This window comes from Capra hircus, chromosome 28, assembly GCF_001704415.2.
Source record: "Capra hircus breed San Clemente chromosome 28, ASM170441v1, whole genome shotgun sequence".
NCBI classification, from domain to species: domain Eukaryota; kingdom Metazoa; phylum Chordata; class Mammalia; order Artiodactyla; family Bovidae; genus Capra; species Capra hircus.
This window is the reverse complement of record NC_030835.1, coordinates 17,334,242-17,357,129: the sequence shown is the minus strand read 5'-3', so window position 1 is coordinate 17,357,129 and position 22,888 is coordinate 17,334,242. Positions and strand designations below refer to the sequence as shown.

The 22,888-nt window shown below is 38.3% G+C and overlaps 1 protein-coding gene and 1 pseudogene across 2 annotated transcripts in view; one reads left to right on the top strand and one right to left on the bottom strand.

Annotated features, from left to right (window-relative positions):
• The window catches only part of ASCC1 (activating signal cointegrator 1 complex subunit 1), a 115,480-nt gene that overhangs the window by 90,648 nt on the left and 1,944 nt on the right, over positions 1 to 22,888 (bottom strand). For both annotated transcript variants that reach the window (XM_005699171.3, XM_005699172.3), the window contains exons 2-5: positions 22,744 to 22,879; positions 21,718 to 21,817; positions 18,065 to 18,162; positions 14,838 to 15,016 (exon numbers count right to left, since the gene is read on the bottom strand). In XM_005699171.3, coding sequence (XP_005699228.1) covers positions 14,838 to 15,016; positions 18,065 to 18,162; positions 21,718 to 21,817; positions 22,744 to 22,855 — 489 coding nt within the window. In that variant the 5' untranslated portion in view covers positions 22,856 to 22,879. The remainder of the gene's footprint in view (positions 1 to 14,837; positions 15,017 to 18,064; positions 18,163 to 21,717; positions 21,818 to 22,743; positions 22,880 to 22,888) is intronic.
• Positions 10,258 to 13,906, top strand: LOC102180189 (annotated as a pseudogene).

Here is a 22,888-nt window from a genome sequence, read left to right as displayed (position 1 = left end):
AACAGCTAGATGGTATATTTATAGATTTATAGATCAATTAAAAAACATCAGAATGTACATCCTTTTAAATGTACAAAGAACATTTACCAAGATAGATAATATTCTGTAACAGAAAACGGGGTACAAATGTATCCAAAAGACCTGATATCATATAGAACATTATTTGACAAACAGAATCAAACTGTAAATCAGTAAGAGATATCTGTAACAGTAACCAAAAAAAAACCAAAAACAAATGTAGAAAACTAAACAACATACTTCTAAATAGATGGATTAAATCACAAGACTTATAATTGCAAATGAATTGACAATTATCTCAAAAATGTTTACTTAAAATACTTTTAAAACACTAAAATACTAAGAAAAGTCTCAAGTCAGTAATTTAAGTTACTACATTAAGCAACCAAAAAAAGAGCAAATTAAACCCGAAGCTAGGCATAAGAAATGTTACAATACAGATAAAAGCAGAAGTCAATGAAACAGAAAATGGACAAACAATAGAGAAAAATCAGTGGAACCAAAAGCTTTTTGTTGTTCTTGTTATAAGACCAATACAATTGATAAACCTCTTGCCAGAGAGATCAGGAATAAAAGACTAGGCACAAATTACCGATATCAGCAAGAAGAGGGAACATCACTTCAGGGCGACAGACATGAAAGAATAATAAAATATTAACACTTCCATCTAATGAAATTCAAAAACTTTAGATGAAACAAACAAATTCTCTCAAAGACACAAATTACAAAAACATACTCAAGAAGTAGATAATCTGGATACTTCTAACTCAACTAAATAAATTCCTAATTTAAAACCTTTTCAGAAAGCTACAATGTTACCAATCTCCATTCATAGTTCTCCAGGCACTCCGTCTACCAGATCTAATCTCTTGAATCTATTCATCACCTCCACTGTATAATCATAAGAGATTTGATTTAGGTCATACCTGAATGGCCTAGTGGCTTTCCCTACTTTCTTCAATTTAAGCCTGAATTTTGCAATAAGGAGCTGATAATCTGAGACCCAGTCAGCTCCAGGTCTTGTTTTTGCTGAGTATATAGTTCTCCATCTTCAGCTGCAAAGAATATAATCAACCTGGTGATGTCCATGTGTAGAGTTATCTCTTGTGTTGTTGGAAGAGGGTATTTGCTATGACCAGTATGTTCTCTTGGCAAAACTCTTAACCTTTGCCCTGCTTCATTTTGTAGTCCAAGGCCAAACTTGCCTGTTATTCCAGGTATCTCTTGACTTCCAATTTTTGCATTTCAATACCCTACAGTGAAAAGGACATGTCTTTTTGGTGTTAGTTCCACAAGGTCTTGTAGGTTTTCACAGAACCGCTTCACTTCATCTTCTTCAGCATTAGTGGCTGGGGCCTAGACTTGGATTACTGTGATGTTGAATAGTTTGCCTTGGAAACAAACCAAGATCATTTTGTTGTTTTTGGGACTGAAGCCACGTACTGCATTTCATATTCTTTCACTGACTATGATGGCTACTCTATTTCTTCTAAGGGATTTCTTACCCACAGTAGTAGATACAATGGTTATCTGAATTAAATTCACCCATTCCTGTCCATTTTAGTCCACTGATTCCTAAAATGTCAATGTTCACTCTTGCTATCTACTGCTTGACCACCTCCAATTTACCTTGATTCATGGACTTAACATTCCTGGTTCCTATCCAATATTCCTCTTTACAGCATCAGACTTTACTTACAGCACCAGACACAGCTGAGAAAAGAAGTGAAAGGCAAAGGAGAAACAAAAGATAAACATAACTGAACACAGAGTTCCAGCGAATAGCCAGGAGAGACAAGAAAAGTCTTCTTAAGTAAACAATGCAAAGAAATAGAGGAAAACAACAGAATGGGAAAGACTAGAGATCGCTTCAAGAAAATCAGAGATAACAATCAAACATTTCATACAAATATCAGCACAATAAAGGACAAAAACGACAAGGACCTAACAGAAGCAGAAGGGATTAAGAAGAGTTGGCAAGAATGCACAGAAGAACTATACCAAAAAGCTCTTAATGACTGAGATAACTACAATGGTGTGGTCACACACATACCTAGAGTCAGACATCTGGAATATGCAGTCATGTGGGCCTTAGGAAGCACTACTATAAACAAAGCTAGTGGAGGTGATGAAATTCCATCTAAGCTATTTCAAATCCTAAAAGCTGATGCTGTTAAAGTAATGCACTCAGTTCAGTTCAGTCGTTCAGTCGTGTCCGACTCTTTGCAACACCATGAACCGCAGCATGCCAGGCTTCCCTGTCCATCACCAACTTCCGGAGTCCACCCAAACCCATGTGCATTGAGTCGGTGATGCCATCCAATCATCTCATCCTCTGTCGTTCCCTTCTCCTCCTGCCCTCAATCTTTCCCAGCATCCGCCTCTTTTCAAATGAGTCAGCTCTTCACATCAGGTGGCCAAAGTCTCAGAGTTGCAGCTTCAAAATCAGTCCCTCCAATGAACACCCAGGACCGATCTCCTTTAAGATGTACTAGTTAGATCTCCTTGCAGTCCAACGGACTCACAAGACTCTTCTCCAACAGCACAGTTCAAAAGCATCAATTCTTCGCCACTCAGCTTTCTTTATAGTCAGTCCAACTCTCACATCCATACATGACCACTGGAAAAACCATAGCCTTGATTAGACGGACCTTTGTTGGCAAAGTAATGGCTCTGCTTTTCAATATGCTATCTAGGTTGGTCATAACTTTCCTTCTAAGGAGTAAGCGTCTTTTAATTTCATGGCTGCAATCACCATCTGCAGTGATTTTGGAGCCCAGAAAAATTAAGTCAGCCACAGTTTCCACTGTTTCCTTGTCTATTTCCCATGAAGTGATGGGACCGGATGGCATAATCTTAGCTTTCTGAATGTTGAGTTTTAAGCCAACTTTTTCACTCTCCTCTTTCACTTTCATCAAGAGGCTCTTCAGTTCTTCACTTTCTTTCATACGGGTAGTGTCATCTGCATATCTGAGTTTATTGATATTTCTCCCAGCAATCTTGATTCCAGCTTGTGCTTACTCCAGCCTAGCATTTCTCATGATGTACTCTGCATATAAATTAAATAAGCAGGGGGACAATATACAGCCTTGACATACTCCTTTTCCTATTTGGAACCAGTCTGTTGTTCCATGTCCAGTTCTGACTGTTGCTTCCTGACCTGCATACAGGTTTCTCAAGAGGCAGGTCAGGTGGTCTGGTATTCCCATCTCTTTCAGAATTTTCCACAGTTTATTGTGATCCACACAGTCAAAGGCTTTGGCATAGTCAATCAAGCAGAAATAGATGTTTTTCTGGAACTCTCTTGCTTTTTCCATGATCCAGCGGATGGTGGCAATTTGATCTCTGGTTCCTCTGCCTTTTCTAAAACCAGCTTGAACATCTGGAAGTTCACAGTTCACGTATTGCTGAAGCCTGGCTTGGAGAATTTTGAGCATTACTTTACTAACGTGTGAGATGAGTGCAATTGTGTGGTAGTTTGAGCGTTCTTTGGCATTACCTTTCTTTTGGGATTGGAATGAAAACTGACCTTTTCCAGTCCTGTGGCCACTGCTGAGTTTTCCAAATTTGCTGGAATATTGAGTGCAGCACTTTTACAGCATCATCTTTCAGGATTTGAAATAGATCAACTGAAATTCCATCACCTCCACTAGCTTTGTTTGTAGTGATGCTTCCTACGTCTTGACTTCACATTCCAGGATGTCTGGCTCTAGGTGAGCGATCACACTATCGTGATTATCTGGGTCGTGAAGATCTTTTTGTACTTAATGCACTCAATATGTCATCAAATTTGGAAAACTCAGCAGTGGGGACTAGAAAAGGTCTGTTTTCATTCAAATTCCAAAGAAAGGCAATGTCAAAGAATGTTCAAGCTACCACACAATTGCACTCATCTCACATGCTAGCAAAGTAATGCACAAAATCCTTCAAGCTCAGCTTCAGCAGTATGTGAATCGAGAACCTCTAAACGTACAAACTGGATTTAGAAAAGGCAGAGGAACCAGAGATCAAACTGCCAACATCCGTTGGATCACAGGAAAATCAAGGGAATTCCAGAAAAACATCTACTTCTGCTTCATTGACTACACTAAAGCCTTTGACTGTGCATCACAACAAACTGTGGAAAATTCTTAAAAAGAAGGGAAAACCAGATCACCTTACTTGCTTCCTGAGAAACCTGTATGCAGGTCAGGAAGCAAGAGTTAGAACCAGACAAGGAACAGTGGACTGGTTCAAAATTGGGAAAGAAGTACGTCAAGGCTGTATATTGTCACCCTGCTTATTTAACTTATATGCAGAGTACATCATGTGAAATGCTGGGCTAGATGAATCACAAGCTGGAATCAAGATCAACAAGCTCATATAAGCAGATGATACCATTCTAATGGCAGAAAGCAAACAGGAACTAAAGAACCTCTTGATGAAGCTGAAAGAGGAAAGTGAAAAAGCTGGCTTAAAATGCAACATTCAAAAAACTAAGATCATGAGTTTGAGCAAACTCCAGGAGATGGTGAAGGACAGGGAAGCCTGGTGTGCTACAGTCCTTATGGTCGCAGGGTCAGACAATAGAAACCTACAGATCTAGATGGCTTAAAATGATGAATTTTCTAAAACATTTAGGAAAAAACAATACCTACACAAATTTACACGAACCCAGAAAGTTAGAAGAGAACACTTCTTAACTCACTTGACTAATCTGGTTTTTAATCAGATGGTCAGTACTACCCCTAATACCAAAACCAGATGAAGACTAAAAAAGTGATATAAATGAATTATTTACAAAACAGAATTAGACTCAGACACAGAAAACAAATTTGTTTACCAGAAAGTATAGCAGGGGTGGGGTGTAAGAGTTAGAGATAATTTAGGAGTTTGGGATTAACATATACACACTACTATGTAGAAAATAAATAAACCACAAGGACCTATTATATAGCATAGGGAACTAATTATATTCAATGTCTTGTAACAACCTATAATGGAAAAGAATCTGAAACAGAAGACACATATATACACACACATAACTGAATCACTTTGCTGCACACCTGAAGCTAGTTATACAAACACATACAGGTGAAGACATCACAAAAAAATTAAAACCAGTATCTCTTATGAACAGAGATATAAAACTCCTTAATAATTAAGCTTTAGTAAATCAAATCCATCAAAATCCAGTTTTAGTATAAGCGTTGCTAAAGCAAGCACAAATCTAGGAAAATATAAAAATGATAATACATCAAAAATAAGTGAGATTATCTAAAGAGCCAGAGCGGCTTAACATTTAAAAAATTAATAAATGTAATCAAGTGTATTTATACTATGAAGGAAAATACATAAATCTCATATTTTAAAAGATTAACACAGTTTAATACTCAGTTTTGATTTTTTTTTTTAAACTCTCAGCAAACTAGGAAGAGAATGGAATTTCCTTACCCAGATAAAGAGCATCTGTAAAACTTAATATTAAAAGACTGAGGACTTCCCTGGGAATCCAGCAGGGAAGACTCAGCCCTTTCACTGCAACAGACTAAGATCCCATATGCTCTGTGGTGTAGTCAAAAACAATAATAGTAATAGTAAAAGACTGAATATTGTTCCCCTATGACGGAGAACAAGAAAAGAATGTCCTCTCTCACATCTTCTACTCAACACTATATTCAAGGTCCTAGCCATATGTCCAATAGAAAGACAAATATCGTATGACATCACTTACATGTGGAAACATATGATACAAACGAATTTATTTACAAAACAAAGAAACACAAACATAGAACACAAACTTACGATTGCCAAAGGGTAAAAAGGATTAGTGAGAGAGAAATCAGGAGTTTGGGATTAACAGATACAAACTATATATAAAATAAACAACAGGGTCCTACTATATCACACAGGGAACTATATTCAATATCCTATAATAAACCATAAGGGAAAAGAATGTGAAAGAGTATATGTATGATGTATGTGTAAGTGAACCACTTTGTTATATACCAGAAACTAACAAAACATTGTAAATCAACTATACTTCAATAAACAATTAAAAAAATAAGACACCACCAAATGTTGAACCTAAACTCTTCATACATCATTAGTGGTAGGAAGAGGCACAACCACACCTGAAATAGCTTTAACAGTTTTCTATAAAATTAAACATACATCTGCACTTGATGCAACAATTATACTCCTAAGTACCTGCCCAAGAGGAATAAAAACATACTTAACACAAAGATTTCTATACAAATGATTAAAATAGGTTCATTGACAATACACTAGAAACCACCCACGGAGAAGGCAATGGCACCCCACTCCAGTACTCTTGCCTGGAAAATCCCATGGATGGAGGAGCCTGGTAGGCTGCAGTCCATGGGGTCTCGAAGAGTCGGACACGACTGAGCGACTTCACTTTCACTTTTCACTTTCATGCATTGGAGAAGGAAATGGCAACCTACTCCAGTGTTCTTGCCTGGAGAATCCCAGGGACGGGGGAGCCTGGTGGGCTGCAGTCTCAGGGGTCGCACAGAGTCGGACACGACTGAATCGACTTAACAGCAGCAGCAGCAGCACACGCATTTTGGTACAGTCATGCAAAGGAATATACTTAGCAATAAAAAGAAATGAACTACTGTAACACACACCAACATGAATGAAGCTCAAAAATGTTCCACTGAACAAAAAAATAAAAGCCACAAAGACTATATCCTGGGGTCTTCTCAGCGGTAAAGATTCCGTGCTTTCACTGCAGGGGGCATGGGTTCAATCGCTGGTCAGGGAACTAAGATTCCACATGCTGCATGGCACAACCAAACAACAACAACAGCAAAAAGACTATATGCTGCATAATTCCATTTATATGAAACTCTAGCAAAGGGAAATCCAATAGTAACAGCAGATAAGTGGTTGGCTGGAATCACCGGTACGAGATGAGATGGCAGGAAGTGGAAGTGGCTGCAAAGATGTACAAAGGAATTTTTTGGGCTAATGGAAATGTTCTACATCTTGTTTTTGATGGTTAGTGCACAGCTGCAAAACTCAAAGCATATTCTTAAAATATGCTTTATATTTTAAGCATTATGCTTCATATTATATGTGCATTATGTTCTTTGTAAGTTTAACTCAATAAAGTTGATTTTTAAAATAAAATGGAAAAAATCTATCAAAAAATTTTCAGTTTACATTCCCCTAACTCATGTATCATACTGTTCATGGGGTTCTCAAGGCAAGAATACTGAAGTGGTTTTCCATTCCCTTCTCCAGTGGACCACATTCTGTCAGACCTCTCCATGACCTGCCCGTCTTGGGTGGCCCCACATGGCATGGCTTAGTTTCACTGAGTTAGACAAGGCTGTGGTCCATGTGATCCAACTGACTAGTTTTCTGTGATTATGATTTCAGTGTGTCTGCCCTCTGATGCTCTCTTGCAACACCTACCTAGAGTTTTGCCAAGAGAACACACTGCTCATAGCAAACACGCTCTTCCAACAACACAAGAGAAGACTCTACACATGGACATCACCAGATAGTCAACACCGAAATCAGACTGATTATAGTCTTTGCAGCCAAAGATGGAGAAGCTCTATACAGTCAGCAAAAACAAGACCAGGAGCTGACTGTGGCTCAGATCATGAACTCCTTATAGGCAAACTCAGATGTAAATTGAAGAAAGTAGGGAAAACAACTAGACCATTCAGGTATGACCTAAATCAAATCCCTTATGATTATACAACAGAAGTGAGAAATAGATTTAAGGGACTAGATCTGAGTGTCTGACAGAGTGCCTGATGAACTATGGACCAAGGAGACAGGGATCAAGACCATCCCCATGGAAAAGAAATGCAAAAAAGCAAAACAGCTGTCTGAGGAAGCCTTACAAACAGCTGTGAAAAGAAGGGAAGTGTAAAGCAAAGGAGAAAAGGAAAGATATAAGCATCTGAATGCAGAGTTCCAAAGAATAGCAAGGAGAGATAAGAAAGCCTTCCTCAGAGATCAATGCAAAGAAATAAGAGGAAAACAGAATGGGAAAGACTAGAGATCTCTTCAAGAAAATTAGAGATACCAAGGGAAAATTTCATGCAAAGATGGGCTCAATAAAGGACAGAAATGATATGGACCTAACAGAAACAGAAGCCACTAAGAAGAGGTGGCAAGAATACATAGAAGAACTGTACAAAAAAGATCTTCCTGACCCAGATAATCATGATGGTGTGATCACTCATCTAAAGCCAGACATCCCGGAATGTGAAGTCAAGTGGGCCTTAGGAAGCATCACTACGAACAAAGCTACTGGAGGTGATGGAATTCCAGTTGAGCTATTTCAAATCCTGAAAGATGATGCTGTGAAAGTGCTGCACTCAACATGCCAGCAAATTTGGAAAACTCAGCAGTGGCCACAGGACTGGAAAAGCAGTTTTCATTCCAACCCCAAAAGAAAGGCAATGCCAAAGAATGTTCAAACTACCACACAATTGCACTCATCTCACACGTTAGTAAAGTAATGCTCAAAATTCTCCAAGCCAGGCTTCAGCAATATGTGAACTGTGAACTTCCAGATGTTCAAGCTGGTTTTAGAAAAGGCAGAGGAACCAGAGATCAAATTGTCAACATCTGCTGGATCATGGAAAAAGCAAGAGAGTTCCAGAAAAACACCTATTTCTGCTTGATTGACTATGCCAAAGCCTTTGACTGTGTGGATCACAATAAACTGTGGAAAATTCTGAAAGTGATGGGATTACCAGACCACCTAACCTGCCTCTTGTGAAACCTATATGCAGGTCAGGAAGCAACAGTCAGAACTGGACGCAGAACAACAGACTGGTTCCAAATAGGAAAAGGAGTACGTCAAGGCTGTATATTGTCCCCCTGCTTATTTAACTTATATGCAGAGTACATCACGAGAAATGCTAGGCTGGAAGAGCACAAGCTGGAATCAAGATGGCCAGGAGAAATATCAATAACCTCCGATATGCAGATGACACCACCCTTAAGGCAGAAAGTGAAGAGGAACTAAAAAGCCTCTTGATGAAAGTGAAAGAGTAGAGTGAAAAAGTTGGCTTAAAGCTCAACGTTCAGAAAACTAAGATCATGGCATCTGGTCCCATCACTTCATGGGAAATAGACAAGGAAACAGTGGAAACTGTGGCTGACTTTATTTTTGGGGGCTCCAAAATCACTGCAGATGGTGACTGCAGCCATGAAATTAAAAGATGCTTACTCTTTGGAAGAAAAGTTATGACCAACCTGAATAGCATATTCAAAAGCAGAGACATTACTTTGCCAGCAAAGGTCCATCTAGTTAAGGCTATGGTTTTTCCAGTGGTCATGTATGGATGTGAGAGTTGGACTGTGAAGAAAGCTGAGAGTCGGACTGTGAAGAAAGCTGAGCGCTGAACAATTGATGCTTTTGAACTGTGGTGTTGGAGAAGAGTCTTGAGAGTCCCTTGGACTGCAAGGAGATCCAACCAGTCCATCCTAAAGGAGATCGGTCCTGGGTGTTCATTGGAAGGACTGATGCTAAAGCTGAAACTCCAAGACTGTGGCCACCTCATGCAAAGAGTTGACTCATTGGAAAGGACTCTGATGCTGGGAGGGATTGGGGGCAGGAGGAGAAGGGGACGACCGAGGATGAGATGGCTGGATGGCATCACTGAATCGATGGACATGAGTTTCAGTAAACTCTAGGAGTTGGTGATGGACAGGGAGGCCTGGCATGCTGTGATCATGGTGTTGCAAAGAGTCAGACACGACTGAGCGACTGAACTGAACTGAACCCGTGTATTCCAATTCTAAGAATTTATCCCAAAATGTACCCCAAAGAAACTGTCAGCCAAAAACACAAAGATGTATTTACAAAAATGTTCATTATAGCATTATGTAATAGAAATAATTTCCCTTAGTGGTCCATTGCAGGGGATTGATGAAATAAGTTACGGTACATACATAGACTAGGATCTTACAGCACCTAAAGGCACCAATTAGATTTATATATATTGACCCAAAACATGTTGTTAAATCAAAAAGATAGGGAGGCCCATGGTTGCCTAATGGTTAGGATTCCAGACTCTCACTGCTATGGCCCTGGTTCCACCCCGGTCAAGGAACTGAGATACCTAGAGCCATGTACAGCCAAAAAAAACAAAAACCCGAAAAGGTAATTTAAAAAACACTGTGTGTAACAATTTTAGTAAATATATATAATACATACACATGTAAATTTTTTAAATGTATGAGCCAACTTTATACCAAGAGATGTCATCTCTTTCTTATAAGGAAGAAAATGCTAAGACCACTCCTATTTTAGAGATGAAGAAATTCTCATCAGAGATGTCAAATAAGTGTCAGAGGAATCAAAATAAGACTGAGAGCCACACGGTCTTTCAGGAAACAACTGATATCTCAATGAACAGGTATACATTCTTCCAAGTTACCAGAAAAGAACTCTCCTCAGTTGGAAAAATAAAAGCAGAGTACCAGTGGAAAATGCCTGCATGGTTTTATAGCCATCTGCTTATCAGTCTAACATTAGAATGAAATTCAGTAAAACTTTCTTCCATATAATAGGTAGATAATGGTTCCTTATTTACTGTTTTATGCTGTGCTTACTTCCCTGCTGTTATCAAGATCTGATTTAAAAGCAGGAAGAAGACATGTCAGTGTGGAGTCTCCCTGAGAGCAGGAAGGAAGTACTTGGGACTGATTAAGGCCAGCATGATACACATAGGGGCCAATCTCATTCCAGCTGAGTTAGAGTAATCATTCCAATATTTATTCCTTTTCAGCCCATGCCAGGAAACAAAAGAAAAGTGAAAAACATTCACACATATATAGAGAGAAAGAGAAAGAAAAAGGCCAATTTATTACAATCTGCTTGTCACATATCAGGTATTTGTAATATTTCAAAAAATAAGTAATCATTAAGCTTCAATAAGTAAGAGGTTCTTACAAGGTAAAATAATTCCAAAACTTACCAGCATGACCCCCACAAAATTTATCCAAACTATACTGAAACTTCAGTATTCCTGATCTTCTCCTACCCTACCCTCCACTCCCACTGAGAATGAAATCATCTTGCTATGAAATTTTAAGGGGAAAAAAGATACTCTGGTGGTTGACTAATGACAATCAGTAATATTCTGATGGCTTTCTAATCACATATACGTATGCATGGATACACACATATGTATAGTATTTGAGTACTGAACTTACAGATGTACCTTTGTTCAAGCACATAAATGCCAAGTAGGAAACTTTGAGATTATACAGTTCTGTACTATCTACTCACATTTGCCCAGTCTGTATCTTATCATCTTAAATAATCAAGTTGATCAACTGTCACCCCCGTCCCACAAAAGTACTTGGATTCTAATACCTCTGTATCTGGATACCTATATCTCACTCTATCCTAGTACCTAAGATCCAGCTTGAGCAATATGGACAGGATGGAGAAAGGAAAGGGAAAAGAAGAAAGGATCTTAACAAAAACTCTCACCAAATCATTTTCACTGACCTTGCCCACATTATCAAATACAGTGCTCATCTACTCTGAATACTCCAAGTAATACTAATACTTTTAACCTAACCAGTCATAAAAATATCAGGAATAGCAGTTACCTTTTATTAAATATTTCCTGTGTATCCAGCACCATGCTGAGTACTATATGTTATCTCATTTTATTCTTCCTACAACTCTCCAAAGCAGGCTGTAAAAATCTGGAGAGGTTCACTTGTTCAAGTCTATACAGATTGAAGAACTCAGAATCAGATGTAGGTCCATCTGTTTCAAGAACTAAAAAAAATACTAACCACCATTCTATTTTATCCACATGCTTTTATTCCTCTCTTTACTACAAGACTGAGAAAACACAGTATGGACGCCCATATGCAAAAAAATGAACCTCGACCTAAACCTTACAACTTAAACAAATACAAAAATTAACTAGATCACAGATCTAAGTGTAAAAAAGCAAACCCATAAAAATTCTAAGAGAAAATCTTTGTGACTTGGGCCTATGCAAAAAGTTCTTAGATACAACATTAAAAGTTAAATCCATAAAAGAAAAATTAATAAATTGGACTTCATCAAAATTTAAAACTTTTGCTCTATAAAAGTCACTGATAAGAGGATGAAGAGATAAGTTACAGCCTGGGAAAAAAAATTTGGAAATCACATATCCTTGAAAGGACTTGCATGTGTAACATTTACAAAAGAACTCTCAAAACTCAGCAGTAGGAAAACAATTTTAAGTTGTGCATAAGAAGTGAATGAACATGGGCTTCCCTTGTGGCCCAGTGGTTAAGAATCCACCTTGCCTGGTCCAGGAAGATCCCGCAGCTACTGAGTCCATGCGCTGCAACTACTGAAGCCCACACACCTAGAGCTTGTGCAACAACAAGAGAAGCCATGACAAAGAGAAGCCCGCACACTGCAACGAAGGGTAGCCCCTGCTCACCACAACTACAGAAAGCCTACATGAGCAACAAAGACCTACCACGATCAAACAAATAAAAATATAAATCTTAAAAAAAAAAGTCAACACCTCTCCAAAGCAGATATAAGAATGGTTAAAAAACACACAATAAAAAGATGTGCAACATCATTAGCCATTAAAGAAATGCAAATTAAAACCACCATAAGATCTCACTACACACTCATTAGAATGGCTAAAATGAAACTGCCAACACCATCAGATACTGGTAAGGATGCAGAACAGCTGGAATTCTCTTATGCTGCTGATGGGAGTGTAAGGCAATAAAGGCACTCTGAAAACGGTTTGGAAGTTTCTTATGAAGTTAAAAATACACCTAGCGCAGGCGCCGCGGGCGTGGGGCCGTGCAGGCGTGGATGGCGTTGGTCCGAAGACGACCTTCAGACTGACTGCAACACACCAACTTATTGTGACCTAGGAAAGGCTGCCAAAGATGTCTTCAACAAAGGATATGGATTTGGCATGGTCAAAACAGATCTGAGAACCAAGTCATGTAGTGGAGTGGAATTTTCTACTTCTGGTCATGCTTACACTGATACAGGGAAAGCATCAGGCAACCTAGAGACCAAATACAAGATCTGTAACTATGGACTGACCTTCACCCAGAAGTGGAACACAGACAATCCTCTTGGGACAGAAACCTCTCAGGAGAATAAGTTGGCCGAAGGGTTGAAACTAACTCTTGATACTATATTTGTACTGAACACAGGAAAGAAGAGTGGGAAATTGAAGGCCTCATATAAATGAGATTGTTTCAGTGTTGGCAGTAATGTTGATATAGATTTTTCACGACCAACCATCTATGGCTGGGCTGTTTTGGCCTTTGAAGGTTGGCTTGCTGGCTATCAGATGAGTTTTGACACAGCCAAATCCAAACTGTCACAGAATAATCTCCCCCTAGGTTACAAGGCCGCAGACTTCCAGCTGCACACTCGTGAATGATGGCACTGAGTTTGGAGGGTCGATCTACCAGAAAGTGAATGAGAAGACTGAAACATCGATAAACCCCGTGTGGACAGCCGGCAGTAACAACATCCGCTTCGGCATCACTGCTAAATACACGCTGGACTGCAGAACTTCTCTCTCTGTGAAAGTAAACAATGCCAGCCTGACTGGACTAGGTTACACTCAGACCCTTCGACCAGGAGTGAAACTGACCCTGTTAGCTCTGACAGATGGAAAGAACTTCAATGCAGGAGGGCACAAGGTCGGTCTGGGATTTGAACTAGAAGCTTAATGTAGTTTTGAATAAAGCATCAGCTTTGTCCCTGGAGATGAAGAGAAATGAACCCACTATGCTTTGGCCTTAAAATTCTTCTGTGAAATTTCAAAAGTGTGAACTTTTTATTCTTCCCAAGAATTGTACTCCTCCCCACACTGAAGCTTAGGTACTGAGTCCATCCTAAGGGAGGTGCTTGAAGGCATGCCTGGAAGCTGTCACGTTAGTGCCACGTTTCAGTTCAGTTCCGCAGTGTTATTTTCAAAGTGTTCCTCAGCACCGGTGTAGTGTCATGTTCAAAGGAGATGACCTGACCCTCCAGTTGTCCATCACGTCCTGCATGTCCCACACCACTTTTTCATGACCTTACAATATACTGGTCTCTGTACGGTAGTAGAATCTTTGGTTTTACATCAGAGTAAAATAAAATAAACCCATCACATTTGGAATATTAAAAAAAAAAAAATACACCCACCATATATCCCAGCAATCCCATTCCTGGGTACTTAAAGAAATGAAAACTATGTTCACATAAAAACCTGTACACAAATGTTTATAGTAGTTCTACTTATAATTGCCAAAAACTGGAAACAATGAAAGAGGATAAACTACTGAAACACACCACTCAGCCATTATACTGAGTGAAAAAAACCCACAATCTCACATATAGTATATTCTCAGGAAAGACGATGCTAATAGTAACCAAGAAGGGATCAGTGATTGCCAAAGTTTGGGGTGAGGAAGAGGTGACTCTAAGAGACAACGTGAGGGAGTTTTGGGGGAAGTACAGCTGTTCTGTATCCTGATTGTGGTTAAGTGGCTAAGAAATCTATACATGTGTTAAAATGCATAAAAACACACTCACAAGATGGAGAATGGTAGGTACATTAGGATGATCCTTCTGTGTCATCTTTTAGAAGATATTTCTGTAATACGTGGAAACTCATGTGCTGATACATCTGTAGATATTTTTTTCAGTTCAGAATTAAAAGAAACCATCAGAAATGGTTCCCTTTTTCAGTGGGAGAAGAGATGTGTATCTTTTTACTGTCTGAATTATGAGTCATTTTTGTACTCCTCCTTATACTTTTTCAACTTTTAATTTTGTTCTATTTGTTGCTTACCATGGAGCACTTCTCCAGGACTTCCTCCTGGAATTTCAGAAATCGCTCCTGAACTTCAGCTTCATTGAGGAAAAAGGCAAGGAAGTGAGTGAAGGGCTGCTTTCTTCTAAAAGTGAGCAGAAGAACATCAATCCGAGTTCGGGCTGAAATTACACCACTTCGATGCTGGCCAGTGATTACTGTAAGCAAAAAAAAAAAAAGATTTAACACGCTCAAGGACCATCAACTGGTTGTAAAATAGGTGACCTCTTAAAACTGTCATCTCTGGGGAACAAAACTGTCATGAATGTGTACATAATTCTGAACAGCAGACAGTACCAAGGGTAAGAAAGCTGTTAATGAATCCAGTCTAAGCAGAATGAGGTTTAAACAGAATAACCTTAAGACCATCTGATGAAGTAAGAAAATGAATTCAAAAGCTACAAAGCAATCCCTCATACCTTGCTAGTATAAATGTAAAATGGTACAGCTGATATCTAGAAGTCTGGCAGTTCCATAAAAAATTAAACAGAGAAGTACCACATGACCCAGGAATTTCACTCCTAGGTAGAAACTCAAAGGAAGTAAAAGCAGGTGCTCAAAAAAAAAAAAAACACACTTGTACAAATGTTCATAACAGCTTTATTCACAACAGCCAACAGGTGGAAAAACACAAATTGTCCTTTAACCAATAAATGAACAAATAAACCATGGTATTAGGTATTATCATACACTTAAATACTATTTGGCAAAAAAAAGGGAGTGAAGTAATCATACATGCAAAAACATGGATGAATCTTGAAAACATTATGCTAAGTTAAAGATGCCAGACACAAAAGACCACATATTGCATGTTTCCACGTATAGGAACTATCTAAACAGGCAAATTCAGAGAGACAGAAAGCGGATTAGTGGTAACAAAGATCTTGGGAGTAGTGAGGAATGGTGAGTGATTGGTTAATGGATATGAAGTTTCCTTTTTGGCTGACAGATGTTTTGGAACCAGACAGTGGTTGTCAAGCAACTGTAAATGTTTCCTACTCCAGGGGATCTTCCCCACCCAGGCATTGCAGGCAGATTCTTTACACCAGGGAAGCCTGTAAATGTACTAATAATGCCACTCGATTCAACACTTTAAGGTGGTCTAAATGGCAAATTTATGTTGTGTATATTCTACGATTTTTTAAAAAAAGAACAATATATTACACAGAAACTCAAACAATAAAAATTAAGAACAAAAAAAGTAGAGTTTTCTGTTATGTGAATTTTACCTCAATTTTAAAAAATACTGTGGCAAAATTTTTAATGATTTGCTATAGTAAAAGAGCAAAACAGAGTCTACTACAATATATATGATCCTACCCTAACTGTATGAAAAATACAAGGCTAAAGTAAAAATGTTTCTCTATATCTGCATTATTATGTATGGATATCAAATTTCCACACCTTAGTGTAATGTGGTCTTCTCTGATCTGGGCTGTCTTTATATATAAATGAAAATAAGGGGAAAAACCACAAAATCTTATACTACAATCTGTAAAGAAAAAAAAATCATTTAAGGATTACATAACCTCTGTTTAATAGAGATTAAACCTCTAGGTTCCAGAACTGGCAGTGCTTGGTTCAAAACATAAACGAAGGAAAATGCAGAAGATAGGAATAATGAACAAAACTGGCATCTCAACGGAGGATTTATTAAAGAGGAAAGGCCAGATTTCTGAATATGATATAAAATACTGAAGTATTAACTTAAATAGTAGCAAAATCTGCTACATACTTTCAAGACCACAAAGCTTGTTCCTTCCAAGCAACTGCAGAAGTTAAACAAATAATTCCATTTATTTGTCCTAATACTTCCCATTAAAGCATTTCAAATTTTCTATAAGAACAGCCTAATTTTTTTTTTAATAAAAATGAAATTATCATACCCATTTTGTTGTAAAGAAACAAGATGGAAATTTCTGGGAAAAGAAGTAATTATGAATGAACTGGGATTCCAATGATAAAAGGATCTGCCTGCCAATGCTGGAGACTAAGGAGACATTGGTTTCATCCCTGATTCGCGAAGATTCCCTGGAGGAGGAAATGGCTACCCACTGCAGTATTCTTGCCTGGAGAAACCCATGGACAGAGCAGCCTGGCAGGCTACATTCCACAGGGTCACAAAGAGTCGAACACAACTAAGCAACTGAGCAGGCAGGCACGCACACGTGAATGAGTTAACAGAAAGCCTAGAAACTGTTTGCCTAAATAGAAAACTGACAGAAGTCATAACCAAAAAATGTAAGAGAGCTTCCCAAATGGCACTAGTGGTAAAGAACCCACCTGTCAATGCAGGAGACATAAGAGACTCAGGTTCAATCCCTGGGTCGGGAAGACCCCTGGAGGAGGGAGGGCATGGCAACCCACTCCAGTTATTTTTGCCTGGAGGATCCCATGCACAAAGGAAAGGAGCCTGGCCAGCTACAGTTCTTCTGGACAGCACCACTCTAAAGTCAACCGCTATTTATCTGCCACAGTGATTATTTTTACATAGAACAGAATAAGAAGAGTACTTATAATTCTTTTCTCCTAAAACTTAATACAATCTACAAGTGTTCATGGAAAATGGATTATTGGAGGCTGCGGCACTTACCTGATGCTGAAAAATTCCTACTGTTTTAAAAATTCTGTCCCTTCAGTACCCCTCACTCAAAGTCACTTTACAAGTCTGTGCACTTGGTTCACACTGATGCTTTAGTACAGAACTTTCTGACATGGTTTCTATTGCCAAACTATTTTTCCTCACCTGAACACTTACTTGAATCAGGCTGTCGTTTTAATTATTACTCTTACAATTTCCTTCCTAGTCTACAAAGCAAGATAAAAACAAGATAACTAACAAGGAAAGGGCTGAGCATCATTTCAAATTTGCTGATCTCACTTTTTCTCTCTAATTCTAACTTCGAATAATTCACAAACTCCATTTCAAGCTACTGAAGCATACAAGAAATCTCCTAGTCCACAATAAAATCTGGAAGCTTTATTCCATCAGTGTGTAGTAAAGTATCAAATTAAGGCCCAGGTACTCAAATCAAGAGAAGGCTGTATAATATAAGTACATCTTTCCTCATCTGAGAGACTGATGCTGATATAAAAAGAACAATAGCTACAGAACCACATAAAAAATATAATCATCAAACACTGCAGTTGGGTCACATTATTCCATACACATACAAAAGTGACTGCAAACATATATAGAGTCTCACCAATTTCTCCTTCTTGTCCAGGCTTAGGAATGCTAATAGAAGTTTTGGTCTCCACTTCTAGTTTCTTTCTAGTGTCCCCTCTCTTTCCAACAATATGCCTATAATATAGAGAAAGTTAATTAATGTAAGTCAAAATATACCAGAATAAAGAACTCCATCATATTTAAATCATATGTGGCCAGAGATACTCCCTCATAGAAGAGTGCTTCAGTACAAACTCAGTTTTCATAGAGGAAATTACAAATCATATAGCTTTATAGAACATGTTGCATTATATTCACTGACAAAACCATGTCCTACAGCCAATTCAATGCCTAGAAAGAATAATTAAACCCAATGCCTGTTTGCTTCTCAAAACTAGATTCAAAATCTGGGTCTGCAGTTAAGTGAAAGAAAAGCTAGCATAGTCTCATTGGACACTTGACTGGGTCTACAATTTGAAGGGGGAAAATCCTGCCCTCTTAGAGAGCAAATTAACTACATTTTGAGTTCATCCTAAGGGAATTATCCTTCATTAATTAAATAATGGTAAAGAGCTTAGCAAAGAGCAGGGTCCACCAACCAAGACAGATGCAAGCACAGAAAGAGGTAACCCTCAGGCTGAATTCAAACACATAGACATGTCTTGTTTGGGAGATTTCACCTAAAACTTGGGAAATTTCACCTAAAAAATATGGATTTCTAAGTTCTTTCAAAAAATTGGGAGATCTGACTACTCAATGGCAAAAATAGGATGGAACATGAGCTCATTTCTGAAAATGGAATATGAATTCATCACAATCCCTGCCACTTCCTACTGTCTTTTATTGACTCCAATCATCTATTGGCTCACATTACTTACTCAGGCCGCCTAGTATAAATAATTCTGACCATCCAAAGCTATCTTCTGGAACCCATAGTAATTAGATGTATCAAAGCAAATGAGACTACTTTACTCCCAGGAGAAAAGTTTCAGAGTCTAAGCACTAAGCACTAAGAGACCATCACAGGACCATAAAGTTAAGAGAAAAAACCTTCTCATCAACAGTATTTTGATTTCAATGACTTCAATTACAGTACACTACAGCATTGGTGACTATGCCTAAAATTCTGTACATGTTTTTAAATGGAATAACCAAGTCTGATTATTTCCATTAAGATTTATTGTAGTAAGCCAGCTTTTTATAAAAGATGTTCAGAAGAGGACTGGAACTCCACAGTTTCCATGTGGTTTTTCTCTGTGTTGAGCTAGCACCAACTCCGTCAGCCTTTGCCTTTCCAGGTCTTATCAATAAAGGAGTATTTTCAGTCAGGTTCCTGTTTGTTAGCACATGGCTAGTAGACAAACCTCTCATAAAGTAGTTGGCTCAAAGTGTTATTAATAGTCTAGGCACCTTAGAAAGGGAAGTGGTTGAGGTTAAAGAGGCTTTGGAAGCAAACAAACCTTGGCCAAGTCATTTAACCACTCTTAGCCTACTACTTCACTTTAAAAAATGGAGTGAATAATACCTAAGTATCATAAGGTTGGTAGTAAGGATTAAATGTGATCATATATGAAAGGACTTCCCAGTGACTGGCACACAGCTCAGTATAGACCATGTCATCCTCATTAAACTCATGATGGCATCCTTCCAGTTAAGAGTACAGACAGACCCAAAAGAGGTTTACACGGAAAGTCTAAAGCATTCACTAAAATAATACAGATAAACAGTGAAAGGATGATTCCTTATTGTTTAAGTGGAAATTCTTGCCAGATCAAATGGTTCTCAATCTTGGCTACACACTGGAATCACCTGGGTAGTTATAAAAACTAATAATGCCTGGGTTCAGCTCCCAGAGATTTCAGACTCAACTGGTCTGGGGTACACCTAGGTATTAGGAGTTTTTAAAACTCCCCAGGTGATTCTAATGTGTACCTGAAGTTGAGAGCCACAGTATTAGACCTCGTCTGTGGACGTGTGCACCACTATTAGACTTTGATTATAAGTTAGTTTGGTCAAGTAATTTCTTCCTTGGACCAAATAAGCTTACATAAATGATTCTTAAGAAAGAAATCTTCCATGTATTTGTCAATAAGACCAAAAGGAAGGAAGAGAAGAAGAGAAGGAAGGAAGAAAGGAAAAAAGAAAGAAGTCTTCCTAGTAAATATTGTCTATTAATTAGGATTTAGCAGAACCAATACTTAATCTAACATGCAAGTCATCTGGAACAAAATGAGTATTTAGAATATATAAAATTCAAAAGGTCATATGGTTAGAATCAGACATTTAAGGAATCTTTACATACCTTAGCAGTAACAAATTTATACATTAAGGAAGACATGTTGCATTGATGTTTACCAGGAATCTGAGTCATAGCTTTCTAAAATCACATTTCTTAGAAGAAAATGTGACTGAAACCTGGGAGGAAAGTGAGCTGTCAGGATTAGCATTTGGTTTCTCATTTGGTCCCATTCCAGGAGAGAAATTTCATCCTCAATAGGTGTTTCAGAAAATTCTCAAGGTGAAAAAAATGCAACTATTCGCCTCTTGGAACTTAAAGGTGTATGATTCTGTATTTGGAGACCTCCTCTCATAGAGAAGTACAGACAGACTTTATTCATCTGGTACAACACAGAAAAACAATCTATCACTTCCTAGACCATCCTATGTTCAGAGGTGCAAGCCCAAAAGAAGCCAGCCAGCTACCTGAGCTAACGATATTAGTGGTTAATAAGAGACAGAATATGATCAACACGAAGGCAAGCAGGCACAGATTGAAATGATCACAAAGCTTCCAAGCAATTTAAAACTAACGATGATTCCGGAAAAAGCATTTTAGTCTTTGACAAGAACTGGAGGACAACAGACACATTCCTGCCTTCAAGTAGTTTCCTGTCAAGCGGAAGAAACATCGAATAGCTGACAAATAAATATAAACATTAGGCTTGAGAAATGCTATAAAGGAAAAGTAGTGGTGTTATGAAAACATATACTATGGTAATCAATGTGGTGCGTGGGGATACTGGTGTCAAAACAAGCTTCCCTAAGGAAAGAGAATATATTAATAACTAGGTAATGTAAGGAAAGGGAACAGCATATGCCAAAGCTAGAAGGTAGGAAGGAACCCAGCACATTTGAGGAACTGAAGAAAACCAGTTAAACTTAAGTGCAAATCCAGGGAAAGAGTGGTGTGAGCTGAAACTGAAAAATGCAGGACTGGCTAAGTCATGTTCAAGATTTTGGCCACTGCTCTAATGGAATAAAATTCCATCTTCCAGGGAAGAATGTTAATGGATTTCAAGCAAAGGTAATAAAATAATCAGGTTTTCCTTTTAAAAAGATTATTCCACCCTCAATGTGAAGAACTGATTGGAAGAGAGCAACAATCAGTGTGGAGAGACCAGTAAGTAGGCTATTTGAAATAATTCACAGAAGAGGTAGCAGAATGGCTATAAAGAAAAAGTAAGTGGTAGATTCAAAAGATACTTAAGAGGCAAAATCAACAGGACTTGGTGATGTATATGGAATGATGAAACTGATCTGCAATTAGTCTTTAGAAATTCTAGGATGTTAAACACTAAACCATTTTGTCACTAATAAGTACTGTAATAAGTGTGGAAAGGAGAAGAATCAGCTTCCTTCTAAGTTTCCTGGAAGTGCCTTCCCATGAAGCTGCCAAGGGGCATCACTCACTTGTAGAGGAGGCTGGGGGCCTTCACGGTACATCGGAAACCTTGTGGGGTCTGCATCACCTCGTAGGTTTCACAGGGCTCTTCTGCACACTCCATGAGGCCTGTACAGAAACCATAACATCTCACTCAGAGCTGTTGCTCTGTGGACAACAGTCTTTCTTCTCCTCAGCTGTCCAACCATTCTTGAGGTTTAAAGAAAAGCAATACACACACAAAAAGAACAGCCATACACTTTACACTGCAGAACACTGCTCCAACGTTCCTCCTCACCTGCTCTTAGACAAAAAAATAAAGAATAAAAACACACGACTATTTAAAATCTTCCAATCTTGGAACCTTGGAAAAGGAGTATCTACATACCACTATTTAATTGTTTTCTCCCAGAAATAAATTTTGTGTACTATTTTACGGAGACATAATTCACATAAAATTCATCCTCTTAAAATGTACAACTCAGTGGTTTTTAGTATTAGGACACAAAATCACTTCAGTGAATGAGGTAGGTAGGAGTGATACTGGAGAATTTACTCCTTACAGCCAAGACAAAGAGAAAACAGGAGGCTGAAATAAGAGCTCAAGGCCCCGGGGCTGAAGGGCAACAGCCAAGACGGCTGTATATTTGAAACTGCCTGAATATGACTGCAGAGAAGAAAAGAATTATGACACAACAATAACAGTTAATATTGGGCGTATGTTCATTTATTTCAACAATTTATAAAAACTAGTTCATAGCTTTACAGATAAAAGAACTTAATTTTGCCACAGATAATTGTTAATATTAACAGCTAACTAAAATTACCCCTTATTACATTTAAGCCTCTGCACAAAGATGAGACACAACTTAACTTATGAACTGAGAACACCTCCTCAAACAAACTTACCAGCCCACTCAGAATCAACAAGGGAGCTGTGAGAGGCCAAACAAGTCAAATTTCAGTGCTCACACAGAAACACTGAAACAAAGAATTGCTTCTACAATACGGATAACATTATACTTCTAATCTGACCAAAAAGCAACTAAGATTACCTTGGTAATAGTCATCATCTTCTTCTTCATGTTGGTAAGTCTGTTCTTGGATGGGATTCTTCCTATAAACCCGTCCACCAATTTTTATAAGCTGTGGACGCAGAACTTCCATGATTATGTGGATCTTTACACAGGCCTACAAAGA